Raw genomic sequence first — 22,440 nt, 5'->3', positions numbered from 1 at the left:
AATACAGTTGATTATAAGACAATAACTGAAAAAATTCTACAGCATACATTTTCACCCTCTTAAAACTGCCAGTCTTTCTAGCTCTCTTCTAGGCCTTGTTAGCAAAAACAATGCTACAGCAATATATTTAATCAACTTCTTCTTGAGTGATATAAGGAAGCTCTTGCAACTAGTAATAAGAAGTATAACATTATAACAACTCAGTCTGGGAGAATAATGTCATTAAAGATGGAAAAAACTCTCTGTCACCAAGGGAGACGGGCTTCTGTAAACTATCCATTTGATTACGCCTCATTCTTGGACTTTGTCTAGGCCTGCCTAGCCCACCTGTAGCAAAAACTCTGCTAAGTGAGTCTAGTGAGAACAGCCTCTGCCCCCTTGATATCCGATCAAAATCCCTGCTCCCCATCCTCACTGGCTATAAATTCCCAACTGTCTGTGCTGTATTTTAAATGGAACCTAATCCCCCCTCTTGCGGTATTCTTGACACCTATCATGGTAGTCCTAAATAAAATCTCCCTTACCCTTTAAAAAAAGTGTCAGAATACTTTTTCATTACTAAGGGCATAAAACTTTCAAAAGAAAAATCTACCAACTTACTAATTTTTCAGGAGCTGTCCAACTTTTACTTGTCTTTAGCGTGAAGTACAATATATTGTATCTGTTGATATAAAGTGAGGGTTTGGACAGATAATGAGTTAGGAGTAGAGGAAAGTTAAGAAAACAAAAAAGAAGTGGAATGTTACAGGCAAGTTAGAAGAGAGAAGGAATAAAGATTTATATGCAAACCTAACTTTTTGTTAATGTTTCAGTGTGTATTTCAAAAAACATAGCCCCATAAGGCCAACCGTAGATCAGAAACAAAAATGCCTAAAAGTATGATAGAAATGGGACAGGCCAGTTGTGGAAATAACCAACGGGGATGATGAAGACTGTGGTGACCAGGGGTGCGATCGGCCATCTTCTGATGGTTGCAGCTCCTAGTGCAGCATAGCTGCGCCTTCCAGGTAGCCAGTGCATGCAGATTAGCTGAGTTTTCCAAGAAACCAGGAATCGCCTTCCTCCGGAGGAGAAGGGACTAAACGTAAGTTTAGTGTGTAGTCCCACAATTCAAACAATTAGAGCAATAAATCCACGCAAAGAGATACCCCCACAAAGAAATATGAGTAAAAATAAACATGCTTGGAATCAGGGAATATAATTAAGCGGAATTTCCCAAAGGTTTGCATGTTCCTCAACCTAAAGTACATGAGCTGATTTTCTTCATACCCAAGAGTCACACACATTCCCGCCCATGCCTTGCATCACACGCTAACCCCATTCTTTTCTGGTTATGAATCTAAAACACACACTGTTCATACACAGATTTTGAAGAGTAATGTTTAAAAATGACTGCATATGGATCAAGATGAATATCAAGACCCCGAGGACAGAAAAACCGTAAATGGAGCTGAGTTAAGCCGAACCATCTGATCCTAGTTTAGGCAACAACTAGCCCACACCAACAGTCAGGGAATGAGCGGTCTGTACTAACCATCTTTGTCTTCTAAGCATGAAGACTTTCATAAGATGATAAACACTTTAGAAATACACCTTTTTTCTGGTTTATCCAACATTCTCAAAATAGAAATACAATACAAAGCAACTATAATGTAAGCGGAGAGAAGTGAATGCACCAAAAATTAGGCCTTGTAACTTGCTAGAAGGAAAGAGCAGCAAAATCTAAATAATTTGGGAAAAAGGACCTACAGTGAAAAGGAGTCTGAAGACAGATATGGGTGTGATAACACCAAAATTGGTCCTGGCATAACTGAATCTCTCAGGGGAAGTGAGCATCTATCATGCTGCAATTAGGTGGTAAGAATTAGATATCTGATTTCTACTGATATGTGCATAAATATATATAATATCAATGTGACAAAGCCTACATATGAACTAAAGTAGAATAAGGGTTTGGTGACTTAATTTGGTTATGTGTGAATATGTAACCATCTTGTTTCAATGGTATCTTTGGGCCCATTTAGTAAAACCAGGTAAAATGTGAGGGAAAATCAATGGCAGTTTCTCTCCTGATTGAAACGTATTATTTACTGTGGGTTTCTCAGCATACTTCACGCTGTTTTCTAATGATAAAATATATAGAAACTGAAAAAACAAATGATAGTGGGAAATACAGGATCTGGCACAAATAATGCCCCTTTTATTACATAAAAACTTTTATTACAAAATCATAAGCATGTAATTCTGTAACATAACAATATCACACTCAGGCACACCACACGACATTTTAGGTGAAATGGTAAAATTGCTGTCCATCTCAAGCGACACATTCAGGTACCCGCCCAACCACACTCAGTGGTGTTACTTCTGCTGGACCCTGTATATGTGCAATTTTTAAACCACATTCTACTTATAAAATCAATCTGGTGATTCTGGGATCCATATACTAATAATGTCTGAAAGTTAAAAGACACATGGTATGTAACTTTCCCACATCACAGAAACTTGTGGAAAGTTTTGGAAGAGGCCATATGGTTCTTCCTCCATTTACAAGTAGAAATGTGGTTTAACTGCTTCCCAGACAAATTATTATTAACCCTGTCATTTTCTCCCAACAAAATGAAACTCTCAGTAATTTCCCTCCCCCAAACCCCTTTTATGGTCAAATCTGAATCTGTCCTGTTTAACCTTATTTTCATGGTCTCTTGTTCTAATTAGGGTTGAAAAATATCTTTCTCATAAGAAAACTATAATTTACAGTATGTTCTCCCTCCCATCACAACAGCCCAAATAATTATTAACCTTTTCCACCAGATCCCAGTCTTAGTGGTTATTTCTACTGCATAACCACACCCCCCACAAACCGCCCCCCCACCATATATTTACCATTCAAAGAGTAGTCCAAATTGAAAGTAATGTAGAATATGGGGACTATTTCATAACACAACCACACTCTCTAATAGTAAGCTCATTTCTTTGAATCCCCTATTTCTCATTTGGATCTTTCGACATATGATCAGTGTTAAAGAGCCCAAATAGAGAATACTGTCCTTGATTTTGTAATGCTCTGAAGTAATTTATGTTCTAAGTGCCTGGGAAAGAAATAGTACACGTATGTAATTTGCTATCAGATAATCTGGCCATTGAAACATATTCCCATTTAATTCCTATATGATAAATGCATATGGAGAAACACTTATAAAATATTATACGTACTAGAAATATAAAGGGTGAATATAACGTCTAACAAAAGTCAGAGACCAGAATCAAAACCGGAAGTAACCCACCACTGATTTCAGAAATTCCTTTAGAATTATGACAAAATGGGTAAAGGCTTAATTCCATATCTCACAAAAATGTACTTCTAGTGGCATTTATTTATCACATATAGATACTACAGGCCTGTATCACATACTACCTATACTGGGCCTCAGACCGTACAGCTGTCCACAGATTTTCGACATTGTCAATTCTGCCCTATTACCATAGGATTAGCAGATAACCACATAATTATGATAGAAGTAATTTACTACCTAAGCTTACGTCCCCCTCCATTCCTAATTTTGTTTTCTTTCTCTATCTTCATAGTCTACTTTTTCTCCTTCAGTCCATGGGGAGGAAATCATCCTTTAAGATCTTCAACATTTCTTTTGCTGACCCCTCATTTTGGACATATTTTTAGTCATATTTAGACACACACACACATACCCACACACCTTAATACCTATCTTTCATATTTAATAAATGCATACTTAATATTTCTTTGGTATTTTCCTGTCTCTTTCATTTACCTCCAAACTTATTCACAGAATAAGTGTACACAATCCCTGCTCCCACTTTCTATTTCCTTAAGACCTTAGTAACTTCTGCCCACACCACTCGCATGAAACTGAACATTGGAAGGTAGCCAATGCCATCATATTCTCTAAAGTGAATGAAATCTCTCAGTCACCTTTTAGCAGCAGTGGAAACTGCTCATCAGCATCATTTCTGTGTCTTGCCACTGTATCCTGTCTTTCTTATCCTATGTTCCAAATGTAGAGATTCGCCAAGGGTTTGAAATGACCTCTCTTTACTCCTTTCTACATTCACTCAGTGCCTCTCTGACCGCATCCACCTCTTTGGTACTATAGCCTTTCTGTAAATGACTCCCACAGCATTATCCCTAACTGTGGCCTTTCTCCAAAATGCTCTTGACAGGGATGTCCCATAGAAAATTAGAACATCTATCTCTCACTCAGAGTCTGCTTGGTCCAAACATAACACTTCCTTCTTGAAATAAAAATACCCCTCCTTCTACCTGCCCTATTTTTGTTTAGGGTATCTTTTTTCCAACTTACCTACATTCAATATTCTAGAAGACTCATTGGGCCAACTAATTTTCCTGCTCACATCCTGTCAAGTAATTTATATATTTCCCCTGCATGATCTTTCTCATTCCACTGTGTTTCAATACTTCAAGACCCATTATACCTTCTACCTATACCATTGCAATGACATTTTAGTTTGTCTTCCCAAGGCTTCATTTCTCAACTCTACTTTCCCAAATGCAATGTATACAGAATGGGGCAAAAGTAGGTTTACAGTTGTTCATGTGGAAAATTATTCAATAAATAATAATACAAGAATAAACTGTGTTTCATGTACTTACAACTGTAAACCCACTTTTGACCCACTCTATATTCATTATATCATATACATGGCCATCTTAAATGATCACTTTCATAATGTTATCCTTTTTCACACAATTCTGAACTGCAAACTCCTAATTCTTAGTATAGTATTCTATCACTTTCATTTGGTTTCATCTTAGTTTATAGTTCTGTCCTCCCTCCCTCTTCTTCTTTGCCTCCCAGTGTTGGCAACATAAACCACATCTACTTACTGTTTCTTTGGCATAGTTCATCCTTTCTGAGTTCAATGTCCTTGTCCATGAATATGCCTCAACCTTCTGGAATTCCCTTTTTCCCTTCTCTTGCTAAAATCTTCACCTATGAAGAACTTATCATTTCAAGATTCTCTAAAATTCCCACGTATATATATATGACTCTATGTTTTCTAGGATCAATCCTACTGAAAGTAATTTTTCTCGTGCATTTCTCTAGTATCTAGTTTATAATCCATACAAAGTCCTTATTTGTATACCATTATTTGCTGCCCTGGAGTGTGGGGATTTGGACCCATGAATTTTCTCCTCATCCTTCCCCAGAAGGTTAATTTTTCATTACTTTGAATCTTACTGCATTTTGTATAGTCTTACACAAAGCTGGAACTTGATAAAAAAATAATTTGAATGAATTCAGATGAAAACATTTACACAGAAAAATACAAGCTATACAAACCTTATCATTAGTAATTACTCCCTTCTAACTTTAGAATTTACTCAAAGCCAAGTAAAATTGAGTGACTTTGTACTATGCAAATTCCCCATTCTTTATACTTAAAAATACTTAAGTTAATGCAGAATTTGGCTTACTTCCAACAGGAAGAACAAAACCATTTCATTTAAATGTTCCCTTTAGTCCTCAAGAGTCAGCATTTTTAAATGTGCTAAGTGGGAGAAAAGACAGAGGATAGTGTTATATTTTTAAAGTAGCCTCCACAGAAGGATCAATTTTCTTTTTAAAAAAAAGAACTAAAAGTGGAAAAACTTAAAATGGCAATATTAGTAAAGATTTTTCCCACTATAGAAATATACTTATATATGATATCAGGTTTAATTTTAGAGCAACCCCTCCCCTAAATCAAATATATAGGACTAAAATTTTTAATGGTGCTTTTTAAAAAATAATAAGTATATTTCTCTGACTGTTGACTTCAGTTAAACGGCAATGTATTGAATATCCCTGATGAAGAGACAATATCAGAATCTAAGAAGGGGAAAGGTCAAGTCAAGGAACATGTATAAAGGACCCATAGACAAAGCCAAAGTGGGGAAGGACTGAGGGTGGGAGGTGGGGGTGGGTGGGGCAGGGGAAAGTGGTGGCAGGGAAATGGAGACAAATGCATTTGAACAATAAAAAAAAATTAAAATTATGTTCCTGCTAATTTAGACTTCTTTTATTATTTCAGGAGTTGATTACTGGAGTTCTTTGTAGTAATATATAAAATAATCCATAAGGTCAATTGACAATTTAAGTACATTTTTATAGAAAAATATCACTTTTGTAGAGTAGAAAAAAATAAATTCATTATGAGACATCCTGAAGAAATAAGTATTTTATTAAGAGAGAGGTTTGTCTCATAGATAAATCACAATCTTTTAAGTATGACGATAAGTGGTTATGCACAAGGACTGCAGCCACAGATTTCACTTTGTGTAGTCACGACCTGACAAGAGAATTGCTGAAACATTCCCAGAGTACTCCTCATACAACCACTGACTGTTGTAGTTGGACATTTACACAGAAATGCTTTATGAAAAATACGAGTCAGACTACATTATCGTGTAGAAAACAAAAACAGAAAAGATAGTGAAACTATTTAAAATGGAATGGGAATTGAGATCTGTTTACTATGTTCTCATATAAACAGGCAATTAGAATTTAATAAGTTAAAGTACAGAAATGACAATGCTTTTATGACAAAGTGAATAAACAGCTATAAATAAGAGATATGTTAGATGGATCTTTAATTTAGATCAGATGCTAACTGTTAATAAATCATCACATGGGCTATTGTTTAAATATATCTCTTCGTTTCAGAGTAAAAACTTACTGGATTTTATCAGTTCTTCCCCAGTGGCGTCTACCTACCTCGATTCCATACAGAAAACCAAAACACCATTCTTAAAACAGAAAGAAAATACCACATTGTACATCCATCAATTGTAATATCATTTACTTACTGTTAAATATGAACTTAGTATTCTATCCAAATCCATACAATACTTAATTTATTATTATCAGATAAGGGAAGTATCATTTGAATAAATGCATTTTTCAAAAGCAGTCTGCACCACATTTATAAAGAAACTTTTGGCTATAAAGAAAAAATGGCTTTGAGTTGGAGATTAAATATTGATTTTATGATTTGGCTAGTCATTTAAAATAAACAATCTCATAAGTCACGCTTAAATCTAGTGGTTCCTCCGTGCCTTTTTCATTTTTGGGTCAGGTCAAATAGCTCAGATAGTTCTTTTCTCACTAATCCATTATAATATGCTAAAGAAGTCCTTTGGATCGACCACTTAACAAAAATAAAAGTGACACTCAAGTGACACACTGAATGAATAAAGGTTAAACTTAACATCATCATTCATTATGCCCATTACAAGCAATATATTAGTCAATGCTATGCCAGGAGGCCCAACCTGGGCATTCTGCACACTTCCCCCAGCGCTTCCTAACTCCCTTTTCCCGTTCTTTTTTTGTGCAAAGCACTTATCACTGTCTCACGTACCATAGCCTTACCTGCTCCTGCACCATTTCCTTAGCCTAGATCTTAAGCTCCCAGCCGGCAGGGACTCTCAGCAATTTTGTTCTGCTGTGTATCCAGTGCCTGGAATAGTGCTTGGCACTTAATCGGTACTCAGTAAATAGTTACTGAATGAGGGGACCATTCTTATTTTGGTTCCCTGCACTTCTGGACAAGCTTTCCTCTCTAAGTATAACTGCATTTTTTTCATCAAGCTTTCTCTTATGCATAGAGCAACCTAGGTTCCAATGTGATCACCTTTACTAGGTGTGACACTGGGTAAACTTTTCTGAGCTTCCCCAGAATGAGGATCAAAGAACCACCTGAGGGCTGCTGTGACAAATGAACGAGAAAATTCATATGAAGTACTTAGCACAATGCTTGACACACATAGGAAGTGCTCAGTGAATTTTAGCAGGTATCATTCTTACAATTACAGCTATTAAACTCTTTTCTTCTGTTACAAACAGCTCACCAATTCTTAAAAATATCTCATAATTAATGAAACTAAGGACATTTAGATTCAGGGCTAAGGTTACAGGTGGTTGGATCTCCTGAAAAAAAGCTACTTCCCACGTGGGTTGTTTTCAAGAAGCATTACTCCTCCTCTTATCCTCCCACCCCATGGAGCTGTATATTCCTCTCTGTAGGAGTTGCCACACTGTATTTCATTAGTTGATTATGTTCAGTCTCCTGCACTACATTGTGTGGTCTTTTAGGGTATGAAATCTCTGTTTCCTATCACAAAGCAGACTCTCTACAGATGTTTATTTGCCCAATAGATGAGTTAGTGTAAAGAAATGAGACTGATTCCATTATTTGTAGTCACATCACACAGGCACTTTCATTAAAAAATTACATTTCTCAATAGATGGTGTAGACCCAGAGAGCAGGGTAGAGGTTTTAGTGTTGAAGAATGATGCAGAGCAGAGTGTGGATGGGAATAAAAGTAATGTACTGGAATTCAGTGATGTGCTGTGAATAAAAAGTACTTAGAAGACCGATACAAAACCTATTCTTATTTTCTTAGAAATGGTTCCTCTATTTCAGTAGTAATGATCTAATTTATATCCATCTTACTTTATGGAAGTGTGACTACCCAGGGAAAAATTCTAATAAAAACATACTTGATAAAGTTGAAAAGCACAGTTACTAGAAAGGAGGACTGTGGAATATGAAAAAGGCACACAGCTCGAGGTTTGACTACAAGTAAAAACTACAAAATATTTACGAGGTTAGAAACTCCTTAGATATTTAACACCACAGCAGACAAACTTTCAAGAAACTAACTTTAAAACTCTTCAAAATATTTAGAAATGCTACAACCTGTTATTTAGATGATAAAAGTGTGATGCTTTATGCAGGGTAGAGAAGAGAAATGTGTGCCTCTGGGACGAGAAAGCTTGAGGTCAACAGATTTTATTGTTGAATTAGCCATTTAGTGGGTATACAGAATGAATGATCAGAGCGAAAAAATCCAGTATTAAGATGCTTTTAAGTCTAAAACTATGACATGCTGTGAGTCTGTCCCCTTGAGTAATGCTTCTCATCAGGAAAGTACTTACATTAGGCCTCAGCCTGGCTGCCAGCTCATAGTACTTCTCAGCTGCTTCATTGAGGCTAGCCTGTCTGTTAAAGAAAAAAAAAATCCAACTGTATCATTTATTTTAAAATTGCAGAGAAGTGAACAGAATCATCATGCAGCAAAGTTATATTAACTTTTTAAAAATTACAATCACACCAATCAAAACCTAAGTTGCCTGAGCAGGAAAAGACCATTAGAGAAATGAATGCATGCAATGTATTTTTCATCTTTGAGGCATTATAAATAGTATCTCAACACAATCCAATTCAGTCAATATTACTGTCTTAAACTTATATATTCAGAAATAGAAATGTTACTCTCCTTTTCCAAGCTTGTCCAGAAAATATGTTAACAGAGCTCGGATTCTGTAGCTTCATGATGTCCCAGAAAAATAAATTTATGTATTTATGTATTTATTTAATTTTTTATTTTTGAATCATGTTTATTCTATTATGGTTGTCTCATGTTTTCCCCCTTAGCTCCCCTCCAACCATCCCACCCCCCCCGACTCCCACAGTCAGTTCCCACTCTGCTGTCCATGTCCATGGGTCATTCATACACGTTCTTTCTCTAGCCTCTTCTCCTTCTTTCCACCATTGTCCTCCTTCCCTTTCCCCTCTAGTCACTTTCAGTCTGCTCCATGTTTCCATGCCTGTGGTTTACTTTGTTCGTTAGCTAGTTTTGTTGAGTAGATTCCACTTATAGGTTAGATCATATGGTATTTGTCTTTCACTGACTGGCTTATTTCACTTAGCATAATAATATCCATCCATGTTGTTGCAAAAGGTAGGAGTTCCTTCTTTCTTTTTTTTAAATGCAGATTGATTTTATTTATTTTAAAATGTCAAGATCCATTATAAAATATTAAAAAATTTAAATCCATTTTAAAGTCTCAGCAATTAAAGCAACATGATACCAGCACAGAAATAATCAAGTAGATCAATGAAATACAATGAGCATTCTAGAAACAAATGTATATATCTGTCTAACAATGTAGTATATGATTAAATTGATATTTCAAGTCAATGGGGAAAATAAGGCTTATGCAACAAATAAGGTGCATGAACCATTGTTACTTGAAACAAAACAAACAGAGAGCCCTATTTCACACATTATACAAAAAATATTCAGGTGAGTTAAAAATCAGTATGTAAAAAAATCTAAGGCATTTTAGGAGAAAATACAAAATAATATTTTTCTTACCCTGAAGTAACATATTCAAACCAAGAAGCTATAAAGTAAAATATTGAGAATATAACTATATTAAACATTTAAGTATATAGTGATATACATATAAAAAAAACTTAAAGGACAAGTAATAGAATAGGAAAGTATTTGCAGCACATCTGAAAAGGGTTAATAGTTTTTGTGGGGTTTTTAGGGAAAAAATTCTACAAACATTTAATCAAAACATGGATAAAGAATACCAAAAAAGTCATTTAAAGCTTTATAAAAATAATAGAAAAAGGCAAGAAATATACAAAAAACAGGTTTAGTTTCAACAATTAATAAATTAACACTTAAAATAACACATCATTGTAAAAATCAGAATAAGTATTAAAATATCAGTAGTACCAAGTATTGTTGACAGTGAAAGAAACTGGGCATTCATAGACTCTTTTTCTTAATCTTCTTAAAGCAGTCCCTTTAGCATATCTTGCAATGCTCGTTTGGTGGAGATGTATTCTATTAGCCTTCTTTTGTCTGGGAAACTCCTTATTTCACCTTCTGTTTTAATTGAGAGCCTTGCTGGGGAGAGCAGTCTTGGTTGCAGGCCTTTGCTTTTCATGACTTGGACTATTTCTTGCCATTCCCTCTGGCCTGTAGTGTTTCTGTTGAGAAGTCAGCTGCTAGCCGTACTGGGGCTCCCTTGTATGTTACTACCTGTTTCTCCCTTGCTGCCTTTAGGATTCTCTGTTTGTCTTTGATATTTGCCTTTTTAATGATGATGTGTCTTGAAGTGGACCTCCTTGGGTTTTTATTAAATGTGCCCCTCTGTGCTTCCTGGACCTGTGTGACTTTTTCTCTCCTCCAATTAGGGAACTTTTCAATCATTTTTCAAACGGTTCTCTATCCCTTGCTCCTCTTCTTCTCCCGGTATCCCTATTATATGGACATTATTACATTTCATTTTTATTACATATAAAATCATTATTACATTGTCCTGCATTTCCCTAAATGACTCTTCATTCTTTTTGAGTCTTTTTTCATTTCCGTGCTCCTTCTGGGAGCTTTTTTTCTACCTTATCCTCCAGCTCGCTGACTTGTTCCTCTGCTTCATCTAGCCTGCTTTTGATTACTTCTACTGTGTTCTTCAATTCAGAAATTATATTTTTCATTTCCTCTTGTGTCTTATTGATAGTTTCTATGTCTTTTTTCATGCTGATTAGTTTTCAGTAAGTTCCTCATAGTTTCCCTGTAGTTTTTTATAATTCTCTCTGAACTCAGTGAGCTCACTTAGCTTCTTAGAACCATTGTTTTGATCTCAATATCTGATAGTTTACTTGCCTCTTTTTCATTTAGTTCTCTTTCTGGGGATTCCTCCTCTCCCTTCAACTGGGTGGGGGGCGGTGTTTCCTTGTCTTCCCATTATTTGTGAAACGCTTCTTCTTTGCTTCTGCTTCTTCAATTGATCTATTTTGATTTCCTGACTTTGTGGTGTGAACTTCTATGGTAGGAGACCACTGTTTGTTTGTTTTTTCTTTCCGGATCTGCCTCTGATGATGTCAGATGCTGACCCTGTCTGACCTTAGGCAGTCTGTTCAAGACTTCCAGGAATCTACTGTCTGTGGCTATCTCCTTCAGCTGTTAATCTAGTCACTCTGCACTCAGTAGTCAGGCTTAGACACAGGGTGGGGCTATTGTGTCCCTCTCACACTGTTGATGCTTAGGGGAATGGCCTGCCTGAGCAAGATGGCTGCAAGATGGGGGATGAGTCAGCACTGCGATCCCACCAGCTTCTCTCTCAGTTCTCTCCCCAAAGCCTCCTTCCCCAGCCTCTCCTTAGGCGTCTCCAGTCCCCTCTGCTCCCACCTTTGCTGGAGACCAGGGTAAGTCGCAGTTAGGTTGTATTAAAGCTGATTCTTCTGTCTGTCCAAGGTTATAAGGTTCCTCTCTTGCTATTGTTCAGTTGTTTGTTCCAGGTGTTTTCTCCACAATTTAGTTGTAATTCCAGATTGGTCCTGGGAGGAGGTCAGTGTGACTTCCACTCAATCCTCTGCCATCTTGATTCTCAGAAAAAAAAATAGATTTATTAAAAAAAATAAATTGTTGAGCCCTGGCCAGGTGGTTCAGTTGGCTGGAGAACTCTCATACACCAAAAGGTTGCAGGTTTGATTCCTGGTCAGGATACATATGCCAGTTGCGGGTTTGATCCCCAGTTCAGGTGCATATGGGAGGTAACCAATCAATTTTTCTTTCTCTTTCTCTCTCTTCCTTCCTCTCTCTCTAAAATCAATACTAAAAAATATCCTCAGGTGAAGATTTAAAATAAATAGTTGAAATTAATAATGAGTTGCTTGTTTTATAAAAATAGAGGATATTTGCAGGTTTTCTTTTTCCAATTTTCCCACTGTCAATAGCCTACGTGAAGAGAAAAAAAAAAAAGGCTGGTGTCTCCCTCTCCATGTTCTTAGGCCACCAGGGTGGGCATATGACATAGCCCCAACTAACTGGATTTCCGAACGAGTGACAGAAAGATGAAGGGAAGGCTAGAGTTCATTGACAATGGTGGAAATGATGGGCTATGTTTGTCTAGATCCTTCCTTTAAAGAATTTCTATTGGATATTCTGCTATTGATCCCTAAGGCCACCTTATTTCCTACTAATTCAAGCTATGTCTTCCAGCCCATAGTGAATCTGTAGTTCCCACAGTCTTCAGATTGTTAGAGTTGGTTTCTCTGGATTACCAACAAATATCATGAGTCACACAGTTGACATTTACAAATAAGATGCACACTGAATTTTATATATGCTTGTGCACAGTCTATTCTTACAACTCATAATAAACCCCTATGTTCAGCCAACTGGTTAGCAGAATAAATAAAACGTCAGTGTCCTGAAGAAGACTAGCCAATTAGCCATCAAAACAGCATGCCTCTTTGTGACGCCATGCTACTTCAGAAAACTTTCCAAAATGATAGATCATAAGAGCTAAAAGCTCTTACAGGTTGTGTTGTAATCTGGTGACTATGTTTGAAGGGTACAAAAGAAATTCTATAGAAAAATATCAATTCAACTTCAGAGGATCAACTTCAACTAAAATATGAACACAGTAGTAAAAAGATTTGGGCCCTGCAGTTAAAGTAGTGTTCTCTTGAAATTGTAATGTTAAAGAAGCTTTTGAGATAAATAGATTGCAGAAGTCAAGAATAAAGAGGAGAAACATATTAACGTTCTCAATTACAAAACTATTTTCAGGTTTCAAAGGAGAAGGCTAAATAGTCATACCTATAATATTGAATTTGTACTTTGGTCAAGCCAAATAAAAACTATAAAGACATACCCTATGCAACCATATAAGTTATAGGAATAACTGAAGATAACATCTCTCTGGAGAGGAGGACATATTTTTCTAATTTTTAAAGGAAAAATAATTAGAAACACTGGTATTTTTAATGGGGTTATAGAGAAAGTAAAAACCCTTGACCTGAGGCTCTACTGGACTCATGACATGTTACAATGTGTTGTTGCAATTTATAGTCTCATAAATGTTGAAGTTCAATTTCAATATGTCAAGAAAAGTACTTTGGTCTGGTATGAAAGACTAAAAATTCCCTTGCTGGGTATTTAATGAAGGTTTCCTTCACCAAATTATAGAATCACTTTGGTTCAGATTCATTTGGAAATTTGAACCAGAATTCATTAGGTCATGCCCTGGAAGGGTTTTCTCCAGGGGAAAATAAAGGCATGGAGGTAGGAAATTAGAGTAACTTAATACTACAAAGACATAATTTACTTTGAAGAAAAATCACCCCATATATATTTAAAATAGAAAGCATAGCTACCAATAATATTCATCTTTATGGACATTCAAATTCTTGAGGGAGATAAGGACCAAAATAGAAACTGAGGAACTCACTAGATGAAAAGCCTTTAAAATAATAATTAAGACAAGTGAAAAAAGGTTTCCCTACCCAAAATATGGTTGAGTTTTTAAAGTCTTAATTGTTTTTAGTGGTTTAGTTCCCAAAAGACATATCTAGTTCAGAAGCTTTACTTTCTTTAGCTAGAAGTAAAATTGAGGATACTCAAAGGAAATTTTTTAAAAGATTGAATTATTAGATTTATCATATAACTGTGAAAATTAATTTTTACTCTAGGACTTTGTTTCTAATATTAAATGGTCTTCATTGCCTACTAATCATCAGACATTTGTGACAACACATGGAAAACTGCAGGGAAGAGTGGGTCAGTTCCATAAGTGTTCATTTATATCATTTTTTCATTCTCTGGACAAGAGAGAGAACTCATGAGGAACTGTCCATTGTCTACTTTTGTCAACTTTATAGTGTATGTTGTATCTCATGCTCCCCTCTGCAACAAATATCCCAGAAGTGCCTAAATCTTAATTGCAAAGATGACTGACATTAATCAACATTTGAAAACTGAGGAAATGTGCAATATTCTGCCGGTTATTTAGAGGATCCTAAGGACCCCTAATTGTCAAGAACTTCAACCACTGGATTGCTACACAATGACTACGGGACTCAGGCTCCCAGGACTACTGAGATCAAAGTGTTTAAAGAGGGCGATAAAATATACTTTTCTGAATACTAATATCACTTCTTTCTTGACAATTTATTTTCTGGAACAGAAAATTTCCAAATTTGCTACCTACATATCATTTCATTTACAGATGATTATAATGAGGCTTACAGAAGCTGATAACTTCCCCCAGGTTATACAGCTGGTAAGTGGTTGAGCTGGGTGGGGGTCAAGGCCTCCAAACTAAATAGCTGAACCACAAGAACATGCTGGTACTGCGCAACAAGATGTAACGCAATGATGTGAGGTACATTGTTTTGTCGCAGATCACCACCACAATGACTAAATCAAGAACCAAGAAAGGAAGAAAACATCCTTTTTGATTTGGTTATAAAGCCATGACTTAAGTGTAAGAGATGAGATTTGAAAAGGGGATAATATGGAGAACATTTGCAATCCCAGCTTTTACCTCCTGCCCAACTCCATCTCCCAAACTGAGAAGTGGACCTCACCAGACCAATTGAGCAAAGTACAGTCTTAAGAATAAGAGTGAAATATACTATTGTTTTGCCCATGGACCTCACTTTCTCTCTAAAAGAGGGAAGGGGAAGAACTCAGGGGAAAAGCAATGAAATAGGGATGGGGGAAACAAAAGAACCGTGCTGAACTCTCACTTTCTTACTTCCATGATCTCCCATTTTGGGGGGGCCAGTCACATTTAGATATGGAGGGGAACAATACGTTTTCAATGTGTCCAAGTAGAAGACTCAGAAGGTGGGTAATCCCATGTGTCTGAGTGGAAAATTCAGAAGGTGAGTAAACGGGAAAGCAGTCAGCTCTGCCAAGAGATTTCTCACACCAGGTGTAGACACCCTTGTGTTTTAGACATAGCAACCTTCAAAAGGCAAGAATAAGATTGTAAGAAAAATCACATGTACCAAGAAGCTACACTGGATTCCGATGAGTGACTTACCCTCATTTAACATGCCACCGTAAGAATCAACATTAAGTTATGTCCCATATCTAGAGAATAAGAATTTAATCATTATGCCAACAACAGACTCGAATGGAGGCTTCTTTCCTAATACCAATACCTGCCCATCATACACAAGGTCTGTCCAGAAAAAGTCCAACCATTGTTAATATAATGAGAATGGTTTGCGTGACATTGATGTAACCTGGCAGCCAAGGAGAGTGGACTGGAATGTGCACATGTGAACAATGATGACTTTACTGTACTAGTAATTGGGGGTGGTAGATGCCCTTGAGTGAGCATATGTACCGTGTGGCTGTCACATTCAAAATGACTGAGCAAGTAGAGCAATGAATGTGCATCAAATTTTGCGTTATGCTTGGACATTCCTCCATGGAACTATTTTGATCATTCAGAAGGTGACAGCTATGGGCAGCTGGTGATTGACAGCTTCATCACAACAATATGCCTGCTCAGGGATCACATCCTGTGCAGAGGTTTTTGGTGAAGCCTCAAAGCACCCAGGTGACTCAGACCCAATTTGGCACCCTGTGAATTCTGGCTTTTCCCCAAACTAAAATAACCTTTCAAAGGGAATTTCAGACCATAAAGGAGATTCAGGAAAAAATAATGGGGCAGCTAATGGTGATTGGGAGAACTATGTGAAGTCCCAAGGTGCCAACTTTGAAGGGGACTAAGGCATCATTGTCCTACGTACAATGTTTCTTGTATCTTCTTCAATAAATGTCTCCATTTTTCATGTTACATGGCTGGATACCTTCTGGACAGACCATCATGTATAGGGCCCTTCCCCTTTTCATGCTATCTGTGACCTCTCAGGACCAGGAGAGGTAAGGAAGTAAAAAAAGTCCTAGATGGTATTTGTAAATTGGACTATAAAGTAAACAGTAAACTTTGAAATCCCCCACAAAAATCAATGAATTGAGCCTATTATATTTTAAAAGTCTTTAAATTTAGGGGTTTTTTTTGCCATCAGTGAAAAGGTAGACTCAGAGTGAGAACATATAGTAACAAAAGTCACAAACAATTGTTATCCATGATTACTACAAAATTCTATTTTTGCACATGGGACTATAAGACTTATATCTGTTAAAACATATAGAAATATAGTTCAGATGTCTAATTCCCCTCTCGGGTGTCATTTTGTAATAGAAAAGCATTTTTTAGAACATAGGTTTATGACCCAATATTCTTACAAGAAAAGATGTATAAAAGAAATTTTGGAATCAATTATGTTATGAAATAGCAACTTAATACATCCTGTGAAATGTTTTAGAAAAATCTGATTAAAAGAATCACTTACAATTACCTACACTTTTATGTATTCCAGGAGAATTATAAAATTAAAAGTTTCTAAATTTAAAATTACTTGCTTGAAATATAAAAAATAAAAACTAACAACATTTAGAAGACTAACTAGTTAATAGTTGTGAATTGTCAATTTTTAATTAAAAATTATTTAATATAGATAATAAGCACTGTATGACTAATACAAAATATAATACTTTATCAAAGTGTTTGTGATTATTTTCAAGGATAAGTTATGAGCATATTTTTTTTTACTAGAAAGCAGTTTTTTCCTATATCATGAAAATAGAATGAAACAGTAGCTGAGTTTTCCTGGATTCTTGCCAACCGCTAAACTGACATTTAGCTTTAAGTTACTCAAAGCACCACTAAATTTTAATTCAAGTTGATAACTTGTACAGTAGATCTAGAAGTAGAATTGAAATGAGCGAGGACATAAAAATATATGGGAAATCTTAAAATAGTAAAACCAGAGTCACACATATATACAAACAATGGAGCAGAAAAGATCCTTGTAATGAAATTCTTAGAATAAATTGTTTATGACCACCAAGCCTTCTTAAATGAAAACTCTGTCAAGGCATCAGAAATGGCTTCATAACGTGTAGGTATCTGTCAAGACTATGCTGATGGTATAGTTTTACAAAAGATCCCTCTCAGGCCCTGGCCAGTGCGGCTCAGTTGGCAGGAGCAGCATTCCATACATGAGAAGATTGAAGGTTAAATTCCCAGTCAGAGCATATAGCTAGATTGCGGATGTGATCCTGGGTAGGGTAAGTATAGGAAGCAACCAATCAATGTCTCCTTCTCTTGCTTCACCTTTTTCTAAAATCAATAAACATATTTTTTAAAAAAAGATTCCTCTGAGTTGGAAATTTCTTGATGCCTCCTGAGCATTTGAGCCTGTTCTTTAATGGCCTCAAACCTATCAAAGCGACTAAGAACAGGTTAAGCCTCTATCTAGAAAGGTTACCTAATGAAATATACTAAAAAAATGAAAAAGGAGGAAATATGTATCAGCAATGCCAATTATGTTACTCATATATAGTAAACTACTACTTATGTTCAAGGTGTAATAGGTGGGGATGAGTTAGGAAGAGTGAAAAGAGGAAAGGCAAGATAGAACTGACTTGCAGGGGTGGTCCAAGAACCAACACTATAAGCATCACCTGGGACTTGTTAGAAGGGTAAAACCTCAGGTACCACCCAAATATACTAAATCAGAGTGTGCATTTTTAACAAGGTCCCCAGGTGATTCACACACACATTAATGATGGAGACGTGCTAGGTTAAAAGATGCCCACCTTCAATCTCATCTGCCACTCTTTGCTTTAAAAATCTTACAACCTAGTTGAAATAAGCCCCTCTTGACCAAAAGTTGGCAGTGAAGTGAAGTACAATTTAAAACTGGAACATCCAATGACTTTTCAAGGGGTCTTCGGTAGTTTTTGAGGTGTTAAGAAAGTATATGGCCTAGAGGGCTTTGGAGTTACATATATTTCCAACAGCCAACACACACACACACACACACACACACACACACACACACACACGCCCTCTCTCTGTCTCTCTCCCTCCTCCCATCTTCTCAGAGAAAAGAATATGATTTATTCCTTTCTCACTTAAGAAATTTCAACTTTATGCCACTTCCAGTGAAATTTATAAAGAAATTAGTACATCTGAATTCTTTATCTTTAATATAATTCTATGAGAGTGTATTATTTGAGTATAGAAATTGAAAGATAATTCCTTCCCATATATTCACTCTGGTCTCTATAAATTACGGCAACGATGGGAACCAGTTGGTGCAGTGCAGTGACACTTTCCTTACAACCTCAGAGAGAGAGGTGATGACTTGGGTCCGTAGGCCTGGAAAAAAGCTAAGTGCACAGCTATCTCAGCTGTGTCCTCTGTCAGACTCTGTACCATGATGGCATTTCTAAAAATGTAATATCTCTTTGAGAGTAAACACTTGGAGTTTTCTCTTTTATCACTATGAATCTATTTTCTAAAATTTACTGTAAAGAAGTAATTTAAAAATATTAGAAGGGTCTTACTAGTTGGAATTTACACATATTTGATAACCTGTTACTCTCAGTAAACCCTTTCTCCATTAATAAATTGAAGAATCAGTGCTTCTAGTTAGCCACCGAGTTACAAAGACATGAAGGAGCCAAAGGGACACAGTGAAGTCAGCATTATACGTGGCTAGAATACACTAAGTTTAAACTCCAGCTTTACCAACTGTGGGAAATGCCAACTCTCTTGGAGCCTCAGTATCTTCATCTGTAAAATGGGAATATTTCTACTTCACATATGTAGAATTATATCTAAGAGGATATCTAAGAGGATATAACATTCAAATATGGCACCAGGCCAACAGGAGATATTTTAATAAGTGCTATTTTTGTTCCATCCTTACCCCGTGAGTGGATTAAAAAGAAGCAAGAATAAAATATAACTTTCCACTAGAGCCCACAAGTGCTGTGAAACAGGTAAAGTATGTTTTTAGTGCCTCTACACTTCCTCTCAGTTATCAAGTATCTTTATGCTCTTTCTAGCTTCCAGTTCTGGGAGAGCACTGAATCCAAACATTCATACAAAATGCTTCTAATGGAATAAGTGATTAAATACTTTCCTCTCACAACTCTCTAGACATAAAACTCTACTGAGTTCTAGCATCTTAAATTCCTTTGATATTTTTCTTTGATGATAACCAATCTGCTTTTTATAATGCTCTCATCCGGAAGCATCTAGCACTTTTTTCATTTTATTTGAAGTACTAAAAATGTCAACACGAATAGTCAACGTTCATTATGTGAAGCCACTCAACATCTGCAATCCTCCTCCCTATAAATACATTGGGTAATTAGCTGCAATGTGGATCCCACCTTCCGAAGCAAGACAGAAGCGAGAAGCTCCCTCGTCTGCCCATTTTATTTCAGCCAAGGTTCCACCATACAATTCAGGTCCCACCAATCTGAAGCACCTCAAGAGAATGGAAGTCGGAAGTAAGCATAATGGAGAAGGGAGCTGTGCCCGGGAGAATGATTTTAAATGAATGTGGCACTCACTCTGCTCGATTCCTCATGGATGATGGTGGCAGAGCTCTGGACGGTAAAAGCTGCCACGTCCCAAAGAAAGCAAGATGGTTCAGCATTATTTCTGGATGTGCAGACCACTCTCAAGCCTGTGAGAGCGTTTTGGGGCTGCAGAATACTCTTTAATAAGAGTATCCATTAAATAAATACTGGCAAGAGTGAATTATTTAGTTTGCAACAAAAAGCTGTGACCCATACGTGAAGACAAGTTTAGACACAGAGCTATTTTCATTAATTTTGCTTTCAATATGGTGATTGAAGGCCTTCACTCTACCTTGGAAATTTTCTCTATTTATTGAAATCTGCTCTATATACTCCCTAAATTCTCTATTTATATATACAAAATGTATGCATACATAAATTTATATATAAATATGTACATTTAATTACATACACATATTTATGTATACAGACAAATAAAACTATATAGCACATACTATGTATATACTAAATATGAATGTATATAACTATGTACGCATACCTATATACTACATATAATTATCCAATGCAAACATATATACAGTTATAAGTGTGTATGGTGTTCTCAATATATCCTCTCAGTTTTATCATTTTCATGTTTTTAGCATTTTCCATTAAGTTCTGGGAAAATATTTCTATTTAAATTATCAGTCTATCAGTTGTGCATCGTCTCCACTGCAGTTACAAATTTGGAGATCTTATTAATCTCTTAATAATCTTTTCTGATGTTGTACTGTTTCTCTTTCCAACTACTTCTCTTTTTGCAGGTATATACTATATCAGTTAGGATTAGTTAGGCTACACTGGAGTAAAGAAACACACCCCAATTCTCAGTGAATTAAGATATCAAAGTTTATTTCTCATCCTAAAGCAGGTGAAAAGGGAGGTTCATCTGAAATAGAGCCATTTCAGGATCTATTTCCACAATTTCCAAGCGGAAAAAAGGGGAAAGCACTGACTCTTACAAAAGTGCCACACACCACGTTCACAGGATTCAGTAACCCAAATAAGACCCACGAAGGTCTTCAACTTGGCAAATGGCTGGGAAGTGCAATCCTATTGTTTCTCGAAGGTGGAAGGCCAAGCATATTTGATAAAAAGGATGAATACTTCCACCACCACATAGTGTTCTTGTGATTCATCTTGCTATCATGACTAATAGATGTTCTAAGTGGTTCTTATGTATTTAATGTAAATCTCATTGCTTTGATGACGGCCCTTTACCTTAATACATTTAATTTGTTGTTCTTATCTGAACTGCCAAGTTGAAATCATGTATTTCAAAACTTTCTACAGAGAAAGATCATTATCCATTATTGAGAGCTAAAATGGGTCTGCTGGAAATTTCTCAAATTTCAAGGTCCTTGAAGGTCCCGTAAGGTAAAGATTTTTCCTTTCATGAGTGGCCACAGGCTTTCAGCTCTTGCAATCTCATCTCATCTATACAGAATGATGTTTTTCTTTCTTTCTTTCTCTCCCCCTTTCTTTCTTTCTCTCCCCCCCTTCCTTCCTTCCTGTCTTTCTGCATTTGGGGTGAACAGTTATTCCTTATTAATAGATTATCTGGGTCATTTCACTGGGAATTAGCCAAGGACAAGGAGGTTAAATGAGTGTTCTCAAACCATACCTTGAACTATAGTATCCCTAAATTGTTAATTTTGAATTTTAGGTCAACATTAATTCAGCTAACCAAGACACAGCCAGGGGGACATCTGTCCTTTCCGTCATACCCAGTTGGTCACCAAACCTGTCCAGTTTTGTGTCCTAAATATCTTGGAAAAGACTAGAGCTCTTGAGGGAAGAATTAATATCAAACTCAATTTATAACAAGTTCGCATCCCCCAGGGGGAATGTTATATGTGCCATTAAATAGGCAAAATCTTGATAGCTAACCATTTTGATAAGGCTGCATAAGGGAAAACCAATAAGCTTTCTTATTCCTTTTAGCAAACAAAGCCCTAAATGTTCTTGATTAACAGGGAAAGGAGTCTGACAGTAAACATTCAAGAAACAGTTGTATTTGACAGAGCCGAAAAACAGAAAACATTCTTGGGGACTGCCACAAGAAGACTATGGCCAGGCTGCTGTGGTATATTTGCAATTAAGGCATATAGGAAGGTGATGACTGACTGTAACTTAATGAGGAATGCAGAATGCAAAAAGCTAGAGAGAAGGTCCTGAAAAATAAATAATAAATATTCCCACATCACCAATTGTAACAAAAACTCTTCATTGGTTTTTAGCACTATCGTATTTAAGGAAAAGTTATAAGTGATGTATTTAACAAGGACATTATTTGTAACGTTCTTATAATGGGTTTCCATTGGAAGATCTTGAACTTTAGATACTGA

The 22,440-nt window shown here is 36.3% G+C and overlaps 1 protein-coding gene across 1 annotated transcript in view; it reads right to left on the bottom strand.

Annotated features, from left to right (window-relative positions):
* TMTC2 (transmembrane O-mannosyltransferase targeting cadherins 2) overlaps positions 1-22,440 on the bottom strand; it is a 389,565-nt gene that overhangs the window by 35,949 nt on the left and 331,176 nt on the right. The window contains exon 11 of the mRNA XM_054580170.1: positions 8,982-9,045. Within this exon, the coding sequence (XP_054436145.1) occupies positions 8,982-9,045 (64 nt within the window). The remainder of the gene's footprint in view (positions 1-8,981; positions 9,046-22,440) is intronic.

This window comes from Pteronotus mesoamericanus, unplaced genomic scaffold (assembly GCF_021234165.1).
Source record: "Pteronotus mesoamericanus isolate MK-2021 breed Mesoamerican mustached bat unplaced genomic scaffold, CSHL_Meso_final contig_56, whole genome shotgun sequence".
Taxonomy (NCBI): domain Eukaryota; kingdom Metazoa; phylum Chordata; class Mammalia; order Chiroptera; family Mormoopidae; genus Pteronotus; species Pteronotus mesoamericanus.
Note: the sequence above shows the minus strand (reverse complement) of the source record. Positions and strands in the feature narration are given on the sequence as shown.